This window comes from Neomonachus schauinslandi, chromosome 10, assembly GCF_002201575.2.
Source record: "Neomonachus schauinslandi chromosome 10, ASM220157v2, whole genome shotgun sequence".
NCBI lineage: Eukaryota > Metazoa > Chordata > Mammalia > Carnivora > Phocidae > Neomonachus > Neomonachus schauinslandi.
Genome location: NC_058412.1, coordinates 136,586,416 through 136,602,827, shown reverse-complemented (window position 1 = coordinate 136,602,827; position 16,412 = coordinate 136,586,416). Strand labels below are relative to the sequence as shown.

The following is a 16,412-nucleotide window of genomic DNA, read 5'->3' as shown; positions in this document are numbered from 1 at the left end:
CCCCCCCCCCCCCCCCCCCCCGCCCGCCTCTTGAACACATTGGCCACGGCACAGGGAAGCCTCCTTCCAGTAGGCAGGAAAGCTCCCACCGGGGAAGTGTGGGTGCTACCTGAGTAGTTCAGGCATGAACTAGAGGCCGAGGCACTGCAAGTTGGTGAGTGAGTTCTCAGGAAGATGAAATAAGCATGTTGGCTCTTAACCCACTGGCCTGTTACCCGTATCGTTTGCAGGTATTTGTGGTTTAAATGAACACGGTGTGTTTGTGGTGGATCTTTAGCGGGGTGTTACCTTTGATTAGGAGCAATGGCCCCAAGACAGGAAACAGTGTGTGCCTGGTGATGGTGCTTCAGGCAGAGGGTGCCGGGCCTTTTGTCTCACGGCCTCGAACCCAGCCCTGCAGCTGCTGTTTGGGCCTCAGTGAGATAAAGCTGCAGGTTACTGATGGGTGATTTACCGTGTGGGTCCAGTTTTCTGAGTTCTGCAGCTGCAAAAGGGGAGGTCTTTGCTGGGAAGAGTTGCATTTCAAATGTGCTGGGCAGCTGGGCTCCCCAAACATAGAAAGGCAATTGACTTTTTTTTTTTTTTTTTAACTTTCAGGGGGATTTAGTTCCTCTACAGTTAAAAAACCTGCACAGCTCAGGCTCCCTTGTCACTTGATAGCGGGCTGTAGAATGTATTTTACTGTAGTGGCCACTTAATAACCGAGTGAGCGACCAGAGTCCGTTAGGCTGTTTGCCCACCTGCTCGGGTGAAAGCCTCTGTCTTTGCGTTGACTGGTGGATGAGAGTATCTCACCTGCGGGGCTGGGAACTTCGGTGAGGGGGGTGGGGGGGCGAAGGTGTGCGTGAGAAGTCAGGGGTCCCTCATGTCTTTTTCACGCCAAGGGGAAGAGATTTGTGAGTACAGGACTGCCCTCACCACTGGGGCTAATTTACGTAAAAGATGCGGTCTCTCGGTAGATAGTCGTCTTTCCTTGAAAGCTTTGAGTCTTAGTGCGGGGTTGTGAATGACCTGACCCATGTTTGTGGTTTATGGTCAGAGGCTGTCCTGACCAGCAGGGTCATTTCTACATTCCACTTCCCTGGTCCTGCCAGACATGCTGTGCCTGTTTGGGGGGGACAGCAGTGTGATCAGGCCCGAGCCTGGCCCATTCCCTGCCTCAAAGCCTGTAGAGATGCAAACCTGAGGCTTTTCCCTGAGTTCATGGCAAAACCTGACGCGCATACCTTGAGGCGATAGCTGTCTTGACTCTCCTTTATGGTGTGAGTTTTCGTTGCAGAGATAGTTTGGTAGCAGGGCACTGCCCCATCCCCTCAGTGAGTGTCCCCTAGTCCAGGGCATACGCAGCAGGTCACCTTTGTAACATTTAGAAACAATTGTTTCTCTTGCCCCAGAGGTTTTGGGCCAGGCGGTGTCTCCCCAGCTCGGGGAGCGCTGCTTGTGCAGGGCGCGGCGCTAGGCTGGTCACAGGGCCTTAGGCGGCTGGCACCTTGAGCAGGGCAGAGGCGGGAGCGCGCTCTAGCTGACAGGGCTCCAGGCAGGGCGGTGCTGCGCCGCACAGGCCTGGGATGAGGGGTAGCAGGGACATGGCCGGGGCTGGACTCTGCTCTGGGGGCGTCTCCCCGAGCTCAGCCTCGGGTGGTGAGTGCGGGCAGGTCCCCATGGAGAGGCGGTCGGAGAAGCTCTTCCTTGAGTGTGGAATTCAGGGCAGGACTTGGGAAATCTGACCTCCCCCCGGTGTAAAAGGCAGCACACCTCTTAGAGATGGATGTGGAGAAAATGTGCCCTGCAGCCCCCAGCAATGTATCCCCTACGCTGAGATTTGGGGGGGAAGGCATATTCCATGCCGGACCACTGAGTCAGCCTGCCTCCTCCCTGCAACGACCTCAGGACCTCAGGCCCCATGTGCAGATCTGCCCCAAGAACTTGCCTCTCGTGTGGCGCCTGACACGGGTGTCCCGGTCCTGGCGGGGCCCTGGCCGGGGACGGGTGCTGGCGGCCCTGGGGGGTCGTGCTGATGGGCCTGCGGCTCTGCCTCAGGTGATCCAGCAGCCGCCCAAGCCCGGAGCGCTGATCCGCCCGCCCCAGGTGACGCTGACGCAGACACCCATGGTCGCTCTCCGGCAGCCTCACAGCCGCATCGTGCTCACTGCACCCCAGCAGATCCAGCTGAACCAGCTGCAGCCAGGTGAGGGCCCCCCGTCTGGTGCCGTTACCTGCACGTGGAGCCCTGTGCGGCCATCGCCTCCTGGCCTCTGTCAGGGCAGGGGGCCCAGAGTCAGATACGGTTAGCGCTACTGGTTTCTGTCCCAAGCCTCTCCTGCACTTGAAAAAGCGCGATGAGTTTCAGGAGAGTAAGTGCTTGAGAGGCTATTCTGTGGCCTATGATCCGGCGTTTTTACCGGCTTCATCGTGGCCGGTGAGCGGTGGTACCCTCCCCTCCGGCCACCAGGGACCGGAGCGGCAGCGGCGACTCCCAGCAGAGCCTGCGGCGGCTGCTGCAGACTGTGCCCCAGCGTGTTGGTGGGTATACCGTTGGTGTCTTGTGTTGCAGTCCCTGTGGTGAAGCCCGCCGTGCTCCCTGGAACCAAAGCTCTCTCTGCCGTCTCGGCTCAAGCAGCTGCTGCGCAGAAAAACAAACTCAAGGAGCCCGGGGGAGGCTCGTTTCGGTAAGGAGTGGGCCCGCACGCGCTGAGCGGAGCGACCGCGGGCCGCGGGGCGGGGCGGGAGCCTGTGTCCCAGTGCTGGCCTTGCCTGCGTGGTGCCAGCCGCTCTAATTTCGATACCGTGTTCTTTCCACGCTTCACTTTGACCTTGGTGTGCACGTTTTCCCACAAAGTTAGCACGGGGAGGTTTGCTGCGGACACGTAGCAGGGAGTAAACCAGTGTTCTTTGGTGTACGAACTAGTAGAAAACCTGTCGCCGTGATGTCGCGCCTCAGTATTCTGAATACCTCATGGCTGTAGAGCAGAATGCTTCACTTGCCCTTCTTTAACTTTAAAACTTCCAGAAATGCTGTACTGTGGGCTCTTGACGAGCAGCCGGGCAAGGGGCTACGTGTCAGGGACATGTGGTACACAGGCCGTAAAGCTGATGTGGATAACGGTGAAGCAGCAGGAAAGGGCGCGTGTCTCGGGTGTTTTCACAGGGCTGCCCCCTCCCAGATGGCATCCCTGAAGCTATTGGCCGGTGGAGCAGGGTTGGCGTCAGCGGGGTGGGGAGGGCGTTGTGCCTGGGCGGCCTGGCACGGAGGGGGCGCCCGGTGGGGCGGGGAGGGGGTCCACCTGCAGGTCAGAGAAGTAAGAGAGCAAAGGCCACTGGGAACCCTGCTGTCTTTCTGCGGGGGAAGGGAGTTGTTAGGACGGTCTCTGCGGTGCTGGGTTAGCTCGGGGTTCAGTGTCTGGACACACATCGGGGGAAGGAGACAAAGCTCCTTGCCCTGTGCACTGGAGGCGCTGGGTGGTGGTGAGCACACCCAGCGCTCAGACCGTGTCTTCTGAGAGCTGTTCTGCTCTCATGACCCAGACACCTTAGAAGGGCTGGTTCTGGGGTCTCTGCAGTGTGAGCTGGTGCATCTCGTTAGGTCAGGAAGCAGTGCTGGGGTGGATGGGCCCGCGGCAGAGCTGACAGAAGTCGCCCGGAAGGGCCTCCTTTCCCCCTGCCTGTGTGTGTAGTGACAGCTTCTGCCACCGGCTGAGACGGGAGAGCATGAGCCCATGGGAATGAATAAACGGGAAGCTTAGGGAGAAGGGGGAAACCAGCAGGGACCCCCGAGGGCTGGAGCTCAGAGCATCAGGAAGGGACCAAGGAAACCCAGCCTCTGCGGGGCTGTGGGACATTCTTGTCACGAGGGGAGGGGACATCGGTCAAATGGGGACACAGATGTGCTACAAGACGCCTGGCCTGTGGCCTTGCATGTGTCACGGGCACGAGAGCCAAGGAAAGGCTGAAGAACCTTCCAGGCTAAGGAGGCTGAAGAGCCACGCGGAGGGGCTGTGTGCGTGGCTGGCGGCCTGCTTGCAGAGGTCGCCCAGCTGCTCCGTAGGGGACGCCCTTAGGCGTAGGGAGCACACGTGGGGTGTTCCGGGGTGGGGCGCGGGGAGTCAGGTTGGCAGCTTCCCCGCAGGTGATTCAGGAAGAAAAGAGTCCTTCACCCCGTACTCCCGCTTTTCCATAACTGCGATTGTTTTATGAATAAATTAATGCTCTTTGATTTTTTAAGAAAGGTTTCACTTGGGGGGCACCTGGGTGGCTCAGTCGTTAAGCGTCTGCCTTCGGCTCAGGTCATGACCCTGGCGTCCTGGGATGGAGCCCCACAACGGGCTCCCTGCTCCGCGGGAAGCCTGCTTCTCCCTGTCCCACTCCCCCTGCTTGTGTTCCCTCTCTCGCTGTGTCTCTGTCAAATAAATAAATTAAAAGAAAGAAAGAAAGATTTCACGTGGAACAAACTCCTAGAAGCTGTGAGGACAGTGTTGCTGGGTTTTGCTCCCTCAACTTAGCTGTGCCTGGGGAGCCCTCTGCACACATCCTCACGCCAGAAGTCGTGCGACTTTAACCCCTGGCGGATCTTCCTTTAAAAGAACAGTTTCACTTTCAGAGAAGATCGCTAGGCCTCCTTGTTCCGGTGACAGCGCAGGGCAGGCGGGAGCTGCTGGGACGCACGCCTGGAGGGGCATCCGCATGCTTTCTACCACAGGGTCCCACTAGGTTATGCCCCCTGAGTACACCTCCTGACGTGCCCCTCGCTCAGCATTGTCTTCTTCTCTGAAGGGATGACGATGACATCAATGATGTGGCCTCGATGGCGGGAGTAAACCTGTCGGAAGAAAGTGCACGAATATTAGCCACGAACTCTGAATTAGTGGGCACCCTGACACGGTCCTGTAAGGACGAAACCTTCCTCTTACCAGCGCCTTTACAAAGAAGAATCTTAGAAATAGGTATGTGGGCGCGCTGTGGCCGTCCCCCGACCCCTGGTGTGCCCGGGTGGCTGTAGTCCTCCGTGGAGCCGCCCTCTGCTGGTGGCTCCCTGGCGGGGCACGTAGGCCCCAGCGAACATGCCTGGTGCCTTGTCCCCCCTTTTGCCCGTGGTTGATGCCAGTGGTTGATGCCAGTGGTTCTCAGGTAGTGGCCCTGATGTAGACCACCCCCTCCCACCCGGAGGGCCTGCCTGGGCTGCCCTCACGTTGCTCTGAGCGGTGGACGAGAGAACAGCGACGTTTGTAAAGTGTTGCCTACCCCCAGGTAAAAAACACGGCATCACGGAGTTGCATCCAGACGTAGTGAGTTATGTATCCCACGCCACCCAGCAGAGGCTACAGAACCTTGTAGAAAAAATATCAGAAACGGCTCAGCAGAAGAACTTCTCTTACAAGGTAAACACACTGTTCTCCCGAAGAGGCCACGCTTGCCGTGGACTCGAAGTCAGCGCTGCTGGGAAGGCTCTTCCCGCACCAGGCGTGGGGGGCGGCACAGGAATGTTTCTTGGAGCTACGTTTTGGGGGAGATGCCGCCTCTCTTAGCCCACGGTGCTCTCGGGCGCTATGTGCCCCGGCTGGGGAAGGAAGCCTGGCCTGCATGAGGATGCACAGCAGGGGTCTAGCCTGGGTTGGGGCTGGGGCGGAGGTCGCGGAGCCTCTGCCGGTTCCACCCTGTGCCCCTGTGGCCTCGAGCTAGCCCTGCAGACCGAGTGGCTCTGGCTCACACCTGCTCCCGTGACTCGGAACACTGCCCTGTTTTGTGGAGGGTCCAGGGGGCCGGCTGCAGGGCCGGGTCCGCCTTCCTCTTCCCTCCCTCACACGAGTACTAGTCAGAGGGGCCCAACTGAATGAGGCCGGTGCCGTCGGAGTGGCAGTTAAAATAAAGAATCAAATGATACCGAAGTGCGTAAGGTGGAAACCCCCCTGAGCCCTAGCACTGCTCTCCTGACACTCGCTCGTCTGCGTGTTAACACGCAGGCTGTCTGGGGATGAGGGGCGGGTGCGTGGAGGTTCTGTAGGACTTGCTCTGGGAGGCCGGCTGGTGTGCAGCCTGCCCAGCCCAGTTCTCAAATTTATGACCGTGTTTTTTTACCTTTTTGTAGGATGATGACAGATACGAGCAGGCAAGTGACGTCCGGGCTCAGCTCAAATTTTTTGAGCAGCTCGACCAAATTGAAAAACAGAGGAAAGATGAGCAGGAGAGAGAAATCCTTATGCGAGCGGCCAAGGCAAGTACCTGCACCCCACTCGGCAGGGCCGCTCCCTGCCCTGGGCACCTGCGCACGCTCGGGGCTCCGGGAGGCCAGCGCGGTGTTGGGGGGGCCGGCCCTGCAGAAAATGTGATGTGTGTGATTGAGGAGGGGGCCGTGGGTGGGATGTGGACCTGAGTCCAGAGCCCCGCGGGCCGTCCTGGCACACCGTCTGTCGGGTTCCTGTGCCCGGTGGGCATGGTGATGACTGCCTCTGAGCTCTTCTCCAGTGGGATTGATTTTCTTAAGAATAATGGTTGTTTTTTACCATGATGTGCAGGCTAAATTTTCATCTTCTGGCTGTAAATAAGCATTTAAAAATGTAGTATGCGTTCTGTCGTATGATCTGGATATTATATCGTGAATAAGGTAGCACATTTGTTAGATGATAGACATTTAGATCATAATTTATTTTTGTTTTTACTTTAAAAAATAGTCTCGATCCAGACAAGAAGATCCAGAACAATTAAGGTTGAAACAGAAGGCAAAAGAGGTAAGGTCTTTTAGTCAAAAATCTTTACTATACACTTGGAAATGGATTCTTTTTTTTTTTAAAGATTTTATTTATTTATTTGACAGAGAGAGAGACAGTGAGAGAGGGAATAGGTTCTTACGTAACCTAATCGTCCAGCCAAAGAAAGAGGAGGAAAGGTGGCATTTCTGTGACGAAGCGATAGGAGATGTTTGCAGAGGTGCAGACCCTGCGCCCTCCTCAGGGTGACAGCAATTCTCATTGCGTGCCTTCAGCCTTTACACATACACAGTTTGTTGTGTTTTCTGAGCTGCTCAAGATGAGCATCTGTTTTGGTTTATGATTTTTCCGATTGTAGGATAAGCTTAACCGTTACAGTCAAAACAGTAAAGAAATTTTAATTTAGACAATTTCCAAAGATCCTTTGCTGTTACTTTTGTAGTAAAAGGTAACGTGCATGGAATGATAGTCTCGTTTCTCTTTCAAAACGAAGATGCAGCAACAAGAGCTGGCTCAGATGCGGCAGCGTGACGCCAACCTCACCGCCCTCGCCGCCATCGGGCCCAGGAAAAAGAGGAAAGTGGACTCCCCAGGACCGGGCTCGGGGACAGAGGTACGCAGCGCAGCAGTGCTCGAGGGCGTGTGGGGCCCGGGAGCACCTCTTGGCTCAGCTCTCCAGGTGGGCGGACACACCCGAGGACCGGCCTTCTTACATTTACGTGCAGCGCTTCCTTGGAATATTTGTATGACATTCATGTCGGCTTGTCGTGGAGATGCCGTGAGCTGGCGGTTCTGTCCGCGAGGAGGTTTGCTGGCCGGGGTCGGGTGCCGCGAGGTTGGACCGCCGGCGGAGGGAGCGCGGGCGGACTCTGTCGGAAGGGTGGCCTGGAGCAGCACACGTGACGCAGGCCTGGAGGAAGGAAAGGGGCCCTTGCCCATTTCTGTTTGTCCAATTTTGTTAGTTTCTTGTTTTGTTCGTTGTGATATCTTTAGGTAGTTACAAGCCCAACCTCAGAGTGTTGTTACTTTTGCTTAGATCGTGACTAGTTTTTTAAGTAAATTACGAGAAGAAAGCACACGTGGCCTTTCCCGCTGACACGAGGTCACAGCTTCCGGTGGTGCGGTGCTGGTCCGGGCTTGCACTAGCAGCGTTTCCCTCGGCCTGAAGGGCAGCACCCAGCGTTTCTTGTGTGGTACGCTGATGATGGGTTCTCTCGGCTTCTGTTTACTCGAAGGGGCCAGTGTTTCTCCTTCAATTTCGAAAATTTTCCCTGAATATAAAATTCTGGGTTGACAGTGTTTTTCTCATTTAAGATTTAGTTTCTTCTACATTGTTGGATAAGCTGAGCGTATCCAGATAGATGTCATTTAATTTTCGGGAAGGACACACTAAGGATACGCGTGCCCAAGGACCGGGCACCCTTCATGCTCTGTGCTTTCTCGCCTGTTCCCTGGGCCCCTCTGTCTTACTGCTGACGTCTTTCACGCCTCCAAGGACACTCCCACTTGAATGCTGGGCTGTCTTGTTCCAGGTCACAAAACAGGTGGGAGCATGTTTGCCAAAATGGCAAAACTCTTATTCTTAAACCTGAGAAACAGCTGTAATATCCATTTGACCTTTGTTCTCCTGTGAAAGGGGCAGCTCTGTTGTCTTCCTGGCCCCACTGAGGTTTACGCTTGTGCCCTGCACCTGCTGCTTCTCCCTTCTCTGGCTGCTTTGAGATTATCTTCTCAATTTCTAGAAGTTTGGGTTGTGTTTGGACTGGGTTCTGTTGACATTTAGCCTGCTGGGGGTTCTTTGATGTGTAGGTCAGTGTTTTTCCTCAAATTTGGGACATTACGGCCTTTATTTCTTCAAAATTTTTTTTCTGCTCCAGTCTGTTTTTTCCGAGTGGGGTTTCCAATTACATGTGTGTTGGACCTGATGATGTTGCCCGTGGGTCTCTGACCCTGTTCAGTTTTCTTTCATCTTTCTTCTCTGTGTCCTCACAGGGACAGTCTCTCCTGGTTTAAGTCTTCAGACCCCATGGGTTGTGTCGTTGACAGAGAGTGAAGCCCGCCCAGTGAAGCTCTCACTTGCTGGTGTTTGGGCCTCTGGGGTGTCTAGTCAGCCTCTCTCGGGGTTTCTGACTCTTTGCTAAGATTCCCTGTCTGCTCACGTATTGAGAGTGCATCTCCCAGGCCATCATGCCTTTGGCCTGTGTATAAAAGCTGATTTAGTGCATTTTCGAGGCCAGCGTCTGGGCTGCCTCAGCGTCAGTCTCTGGTCGCTGCTTTTCTCCCCAGTGGTGGGTCTCGTGTTCCTGTTTCTTTGCATGTCTAGTGATTGTGGCTTGATGCTGGGTATTGTGGAGGACAGGATGAGAGACCAGCTTTGTCTTCTTCTCAAGAGTGCTGGTTTTTGTTTCAGCAGGTGGTATCTGGACTTGGATGCTTTGTTTTTCATTTTGGTGTCAGTGCCCCTGGGACCTAGTGGGAATCCCCTGCACACTCTGCCTTCCCTGTCCAGGTTTGGTCTTAGGCTTTGTCGGGGTGGCTCTTATTCTCGGGAGAAAGCTTTCGTCCCAGGGAAAGGCCTTTTGACGTCTCGGCTGGGTGGGCTGGGTGCCAGGGTGGGAGCAAGGACTTCCTGCTCGGGTGGGCTGGGCTGTGACATGGCCTGTCATAGCCTGCACACGATCTTCACTCACGGCTGAAGTCGTGCGTGGTCTAGCTGTCCCGTCTTTGCCTCTGTCCCGTTCACCCTCCCTCGGCGTTCGTTCCTTGAGTGACTGTGTGTTTAGCACTGGTGGTGTCTGTGCAGTCCTTTTGGTTTTCTGAGTCTCATTCTCTGCCACAGTCTTTGGGATAGTTTGTGGGAACAACATCCCCAAGTTCTTACACATGGATGACAGCAGTTTGTGTCCTGTGTACCTAAAGATCTGTGTTGATAGCCTTCGAATCCTTGGCTCCATTTTCTTACCTTGAGAACTGTAACCGTGTTACCTTGGATATTTATTCCCGGCATAAAGTGTTGCTCTTCAAGCCTGATGATGGTCTAATTTTATTTTTCTTGTATATCATGTGTTCTTTTTGCCCAAAGGATTCTTTTTTTTTTTTTTAAGAGTCTTTAATTTTACTTGGAATTGGTTATTCTGGGTTGAGTCCCTCCAACAGCAGTTTCAGGTGTGCTTTTATTTGGGAACACCTTCTCTCCTGTTGGGTTTACTCAGCTTCCTCTTTGGGGCTCCCAGCTGTGGGACGTTGTGTTGGCTTTGCTGTCGGCATTCATGCTTCCCTCCAAGCCGCTCCTGCCTCAGGGCCTCTGTCAGGCTCGAGGCTCTGCTCTTGTGGTTTGGCCTTCGTTCCTCAGTTTCCTTTCTAATTTTTCCTGACTCTGGCACCTCCTGAGTTCTGCGGATTCCAGCTTACGTTGTTCTCTCATGACTGCTACCATTTTCTTAATATCTTTTAAGTTGTTTTATGGTAGAACATTACAGTTTCGGTCTGTTTTTTGATACGCATTCGTGGTGTTTTCCGTTGTCTGTTGAGATGTCGTTCATCCTCCTTACCTTCTTTTTCCTAGTACTGACTCGTGTGGGATTTGGCCTTAGTGCTCTCCTGTTCTCCTTTCATGTGAATTTAGTTTTCTTGAACTTTTAGGAGGAGGTGTCTGAGGTCGTCTGTGAGCTGCTCGGAGCCCCTCTGACATGGTCTTTATATGGTGATGGAGGCGCGGCTGCTTGTCTCTCAGGCCCACGGCACTGCTCCCCTCCCCTCCGTGCTCCCGGACCGCGCTCGGTCTCCACTGCCCCTGTCCCGCTCGGCTTCGATATCCCACCTCACGGTCTTGTCTGCGTGAGGCCCTCAGCCGCTGCCTGCCTTTCCGAAGACCTGCTGGCTCCTGGGGTTTCCAGGCCTGGTGGTTCCCGTTTATGTTTCTCTAGCTTGTCCTGCACAGTTTTGTGGTACCATTCAGGCTTGTGGTTGCCTGAGGCTTATCTCTGCTGACTTTGCTCTAAATACCGTCTGCTCGTTTTAGGTTTTGCCGTCTGGTTGCATAAGTCTTACGTGGGCCTTTGGGAAGATCAAGAAACTGCTGCCCCTGTTGCTGCCTTCCCAGAATGTAGTGATTTATCACCTTTAAAAAATACAGCTTCATTTAATTGAAAATAGTTTCAACCTGCAGAAAAGTTGGAGGAGTAGCACACAGAGCTCCGTTAGTTTAGGTTCTTGGTTCTGAACGTTGCACCCCACGCACCTCATCGCGTGTCTCACGTGTACGTGTGTGAGTGTGTGTACTACATGTATGTGCCGTATGTAGCCTTCCTGTGGTGGGATATCCTGCACCCCCGAAGGCGGGCGCTGTGAGGCGCTGTCGGGCACGATGCCGCACAGCCTCCCAGGCGGGAAGTCGTCCTGTCCTCCCACCTGCTTGCGCCTCGCCCACGGCCCGGCAGCATCTTTGGCTCCCAGCAGGGACGTGTGGGGCGTCCGGCGGGCACGCCACATGATTCTGTCCGGATGTCCCCGTTCTGGACGGTGCTGAAGAGGACGGGATTGCGCGTGTAGGTGACCCTCCGGCCGGGTCCGGTGACTGGCAGAGACGCCCCCCGTCTCGATGGGCACTGTGTTGTTGAGTCCATCACATCAGGAGGCCTGCGTGTGGGGACCTTCCTGCTGGCCGCACCATGGTCACGGGTTCACTCGGCTCAGCCACGTTCCCCAGGGTCTCCTCCTTGGTTCCGCCAGCGTTTGTGGGCATCGAGTAAGGAGACGTTCCAGGCCCCTCCTCCAGCCTCAGCATCCACTGCTGACGCCCGCCAGGCTCCGTGGCCACCATCAGAGGTGCCAGTGGTGCCTTCTGCATACGAAGAGCTCTCCCTCCTCCGTCCATCCGTCCATCCGTTTGTCGGCTCACCACAGTGGCAGGGACCGTGGACACCTGTTGTGTTCAGCGGGTTGTAATCAGTACTCTCGTTATTTCTAGATGTGGGCAGAGCTGGTTTCTATAGCCTTTTGAAGTGTCTCCCTCGTTGAAGCATCCTGGTCTGACTGGCCTGAGTGGCGTCCCGGAGCCTCTGGGGAGCCTCTGGGGCTTCCCCGCCCCTCCAGCACTTCGCCAGGAACCTGGTTCCCTTCGGGGAGGGGGCGTGGCATGTGGAGGCCGGGCTCTGAGCTGTGTGTGTGCTGGATGCTGCGGGGCTCCCTCTTGGCAGGCCCGGGGGCGCTCGTGCAAACACAGGTGTGCACGCGTGCGTTACCACCCTTCCTGCGTCCGAAACAGCCCTCTGCGCTCCTGCCAATACCCTGATGGTAGCCTGCACGCGGGGCTGCTTCCCAGCCGCCCCCTCTCCTTGCTCATGAGTCCTTCGTGAGAGCTCAGGTTCCCGTTATTGCCAGTGGGTCTGGCCTTCTGTTCCACGGGACCAGCTCCCTAGCCGCTTTGGCTGCTGGGGTCTTGGTGCCAGGAGGGGTGGGAGGCAGATAGGAAGAGCCTGTTGACTAACTTTGACTCGGGTGTTAAGATGTGTCCAGAGCGCGTGCTACAGAGTAGGAAAGGCGAATGCTTCCAGGCCCACAGGGAGAGCTGGGCGCGAGGCAGCACCTGGCAAAAGCGCGGGCACCCTGCACAACACAGTGGAGGGAAGCAGGTCGCCAAAGACCATCCCGGGGGGGGGTTCTTTCGTACGTTGTCGCTTCTGCCTGTTTTTGGACTTTAGGGGCATGCTTGTGCCTTTCTTCACCAGAGGTGGTGCTCAGTTCCTTAGTTCCTTTTTTTTTAGTTCAGGAGTATTTCTTTGGGATATGTCTTTTTTAAAAAACTGTTTATTTTGAACTAATTTTAGACCCACGGATAAGTTAGGGAAATATTAGAGTGCTTCTGTGTACCCCTCACTGCACTCCACCAATATGAGTCATCGGTGAGGGCGCCTGGGTGGCTCAGTTGGTTGAGCGACTGCCTTCGGCTCGGGTCATGATCCTGGAGTCCCTGGATCGAGTCCCACATCGGGCTCTCTGCTCGGCGGGGAGTCTGCTTCTCCCTCTGACCCTCCTCCCTCTCATGCTCTCTGTCTCTCATTCTCTCTGTCTCAAATAAATAAATAAAATCTTAAAAAAAAAAATTAAAAAAAAAATATGAGTCATCGGTGCGATAGACTGTTAACAAGACCTTATCTGATTCTGTTTTTCAGATTTTAATTTTTTAAAATTATAATGAACTTTAGGTTTTAGAGCAGTTTTAGGTTCACAGCAAAACTGAGTGAAAGTACAGAGGTTTCCCGCGTGCCCGCTGCCCCCACACACGCACGGCCTCCCCGTCGTCCACATCACTCACCGGAAGGGTGTATGTCGCACAAGGATGAGCCTACACGGACACGCCGTCGTCACCCAAAGTCCGTGGCTCACCCTCGGGTCACCCTGGGCGCCGTGCGCTCTGCGGGCGTGGACAGACGCATCGTGACGTGCGTCCAGCTTTATAGAGTGTCATACAGAGTAGTCTCCCTGCCCTGAAACCCCCACTGCCCTCACCCCACCTCCCGCCACCCCAACGACCACTGGTCTCTTTACGTCTCCGTCCTTGTGCCTTTTCCGGAAGGTCACAGGGTTGGAATCCCACGGCGTGTGGCCCTCTCAGATGGGCTTCCTTCACCGAGTGACACGCGTCTGGTTTCCTCCCTGTCTTCTCAGGGCTTGAGAGCTCATGTCTTGTCCGCCCTGGATCCTCTCCCACCGTCTGGATGGACCACGGTGTTATTTGTCCATCGCCTGCTGAAGGACGCCTTGGTCGCTTCCAAGTTTTATCAACTGTGAATAAAGCTGCTTTAAACACCCGTGTGCAGGTTTTGCGTGGACGTGAGCTTTCAACTCTTCTAGATAAATACCACGGCGCATGATTGCTGGATCGTAGGGTGAGAGTATGTTTAGTTTTGCAAACATTGCCTTCCAAACTGCCTTCCGAAGAGGCCTTCCCTCCGGCAACGCACGAGAACCCTGCTGCCCCACGTCCTGGCCCGTGTTCGGTGTCGTCGGCGTTGTGGGTTTGGGTCCTTCTGATGGGCGTGCAGACGTCTCACTGCCGTTGTCATGGGCATTTCGCTGATGACACGGGACGAGGAGCATGTGTTCGGGTGCTCGTCTGTGTGTCTTCTGTGGCGAGGGGCCCGTTCAGGTGTTGGGCCCATTTTTATTCAGTTTGTTTACTCTTGTTGAGTTTTGTGAGTTCTTTGCATAGTTTGGGTGATAGCCCATGACCAGATTACTTCTTTTGTAAATATTTTCTCCATGCTTGATTGTCACCATTTTCCCACGGGTGACCTTTTCCTGTCATGGGATCTCACCCAGGACCTGTGGTTCCTCAGTTCTTCCCTGTCTTTCCTGATCTCGATGCTTGTGAAGTGTGTGGGTCACTTATTTGGTACAAAGTCCCTTAATTTGGGTTCATCCTGTGTTTCTTCATGATTAAATCCAGCCTCCATAATTTTGGCTAGAATGTTGCAAAACTGATCTGGTTCCCGTGCGTCACGTTGTCCGATAACTTTGACCTCTTGGCTCAAGTGGCGTCCGCCAGGTGGAGGTGCTGTGGGCCCCTGCCGTCCCTGTCCCGCTGTCTCTGTAGCGGTGGCCATACTGTCTGCCTGGGGCGGGTTTTCTTTTTCCTGCCCCACGCGTGGCAACTGCCCTTCTGCTGTAGAGGGAGCTGTCCCCTCTGCCCTCTTCCCCCTCCTGCTTGCTCACTCAGTGACTTCCCTGTGTGAGCGTGTGTGCTTGCTTCTTCCGTGGGGGATCCTCTGTCACCACTGTCCACATTTGGTTGCCCACGTGGCCCCAGCTTCGGCGGCGGCGAGCTCCTATGTCCTCTCATGAACCCTCATTTTTTGAAGACTTCTTTCTTTCTCACATTACAGAATGTTCCAGACTTTGCTTACGGTTTTCCTGCTGTAACTGTGGAATCAGCGCTGGTTCCTTCTGTTGGCTGTGCTCCTGGGTGTCCTGTCCCCAGGCCCCTTTGAGGGCCACACGCACACATGCTTGCTCGTGCTTGCTGTTTCTGTTCCTCTGTCTCTGCACTGAAAACAGCGGCTTGTATGTGGACCCCAGGTTCTCTTCTGCCGCCACAGGCCTCCTCTGGGCCGTGCCTTGCTGCTTATGTGAGAAACCTGGTTTTTGTGGTCCTCAGGTACTTATTTGTTCAATCCTAATTTACAGGTAAAGAAGTTTCAGAGTTGCTGAGCCCTGTGAGAAAGAGCCATACTAATTATTTAGAATACTTCTGTACCGTTCCTTTTATACCTACAACATGCAGTCAAAATTCTGCATTTCAGAGTTACTTAGATGGGTTTTCTTGCTATGGTTCTAACTGTTAATTTGTAGTACAGTTTAGTCATTTTAGGTTCTTTTGTTGCTGTTTGTATTTCGTGTTGGATTCCCCCACATCTTGGTTGATTTGAATTGTTTGATTTAGGGGGTGGAGCATTGCCGGGGTTCTAGGGATCAGAGCTGTGGAAGCGCTGCAGACACAGAGTGCTGTCCTCGCCCCCCCACCCCCCGTTCCCGTCCCCCCCTGCAGTCCGTCACCACTCAGCGCACCCGCGTGCATTTTCTTATATCCCCCTCTTACCTTCCCTGAAGGGCCGTGTGCAGGCACCCCTTTGCATGTGCTGTTCTCACTAATATATTCCGGAATTGATTTCTTTTCAGAAAGACCCTCCTCATTCTGTTCTGTAGCAGAACTGAGCGTACTGCGGCTGGTTGACCTTTGTCTCCCTCGTGCACAAGCCGTGCGGTGTCCGGCAACCGTGCGCCCGAGCAGCTTTGCGCTGCTGAGGGCGTACCGTTGCGGGTGAAGTGAAGTGCACGGGTAGTCTTGTTAGGAGGCGCCGGGCTCCAGGCTCCCCTCCGGAAGATCCTGCTGCTGTGTCCCCCCAGCCGGGTAGCAGGGCCCTCCCCTCGCCTCCCCTGCACTGTGTGTGGTCCTCGTTTTAGATTTTGCCAGTCTGACGGGGGATGTGGGTAATCCATTTCATGGATGTGCTTGAACAGGCATGTTCTCATGATAGGGTGGAGAGCTCGACATGCTGACCAATTTTCGGAATCCTTGCTTATTTTTGTCCATTTGATGTGTTTTGTCCTAAGTGTGGTGACCTAAAGTCTCTTTTATTAGTGCGTTTCTGTTTTTATCTCCTGTGTCTCCTGCGGTTTTTGCTTTGCGGCATTGGGGGGGCTGTGTGCACTGTTATCTGGTACCTAACTGTTCGAAGCTTTTCTTTTAATAGATGAATGAATGAAGCCCATTCACCTTTATTGATGATGACCAACATGCTTGGTCTTTTCTCTTTCATGATATTTTTATAATTATGTGTATTTTTTATGTTTGCTGTGATCATCCTCCTCTAAAGTGTATATTCTTTGTTCTTTAAAATTTTTTGTTTGTATTGAGGAAGGTTTATAATTATATTTGGGTGGTTATTTTTGCATGCAAACCTTATTAAATATCTTCTGTCCCTTGGTTTTTACTTAACTGTTCAGCTTCTTGGTTCCTGTTGGTTCTGAGCTCCAGTCGCTGTCCCCCAGCCTCCAGTGAGCCTGTCCACACCGTGTTGTCTATTCCCTGGCTCTCCGCTTCCTTGTTACAATACACGACCTTCCACCTTACCCCCCCCCACCTCCGCATTAGTGTAAGGTACACATTTCTGTGTAAGTGCTTATCCCCATCTCATTGTCGTGGTTCCC

The 16,412-nt window shown here is 54.2% G+C and overlaps 1 protein-coding gene across 1 annotated transcript in view; it reads left to right on the top strand.

Moving 5' to 3' along the window:
- Window positions 1-16,412, top strand: part of TAF4 (TATA-box binding protein associated factor 4) — a gene marked incomplete at its 5' end in the record, with an annotated part of 67,408 nt that overhangs the window by 45,177 nt on the left and 5,819 nt on the right. Inside the window, 7 exons of the mRNA XM_021677868.2 lie at window positions 2,041-2,188; window positions 2,555-2,669; window positions 4,771-4,940; window positions 5,245-5,375; window positions 6,083-6,208; window positions 6,666-6,722; window positions 7,195-7,314. Coding sequence (XP_021533543.2) covers window positions 2,041-2,188; window positions 2,555-2,669; window positions 4,771-4,940; window positions 5,245-5,375; window positions 6,083-6,208; window positions 6,666-6,722; window positions 7,195-7,314 — 867 coding nt within the window. The remainder of the gene's footprint in view (window positions 1-2,040; window positions 2,189-2,554; window positions 2,670-4,770; window positions 4,941-5,244; window positions 5,376-6,082; window positions 6,209-6,665; window positions 6,723-7,194; window positions 7,315-16,412) is intronic.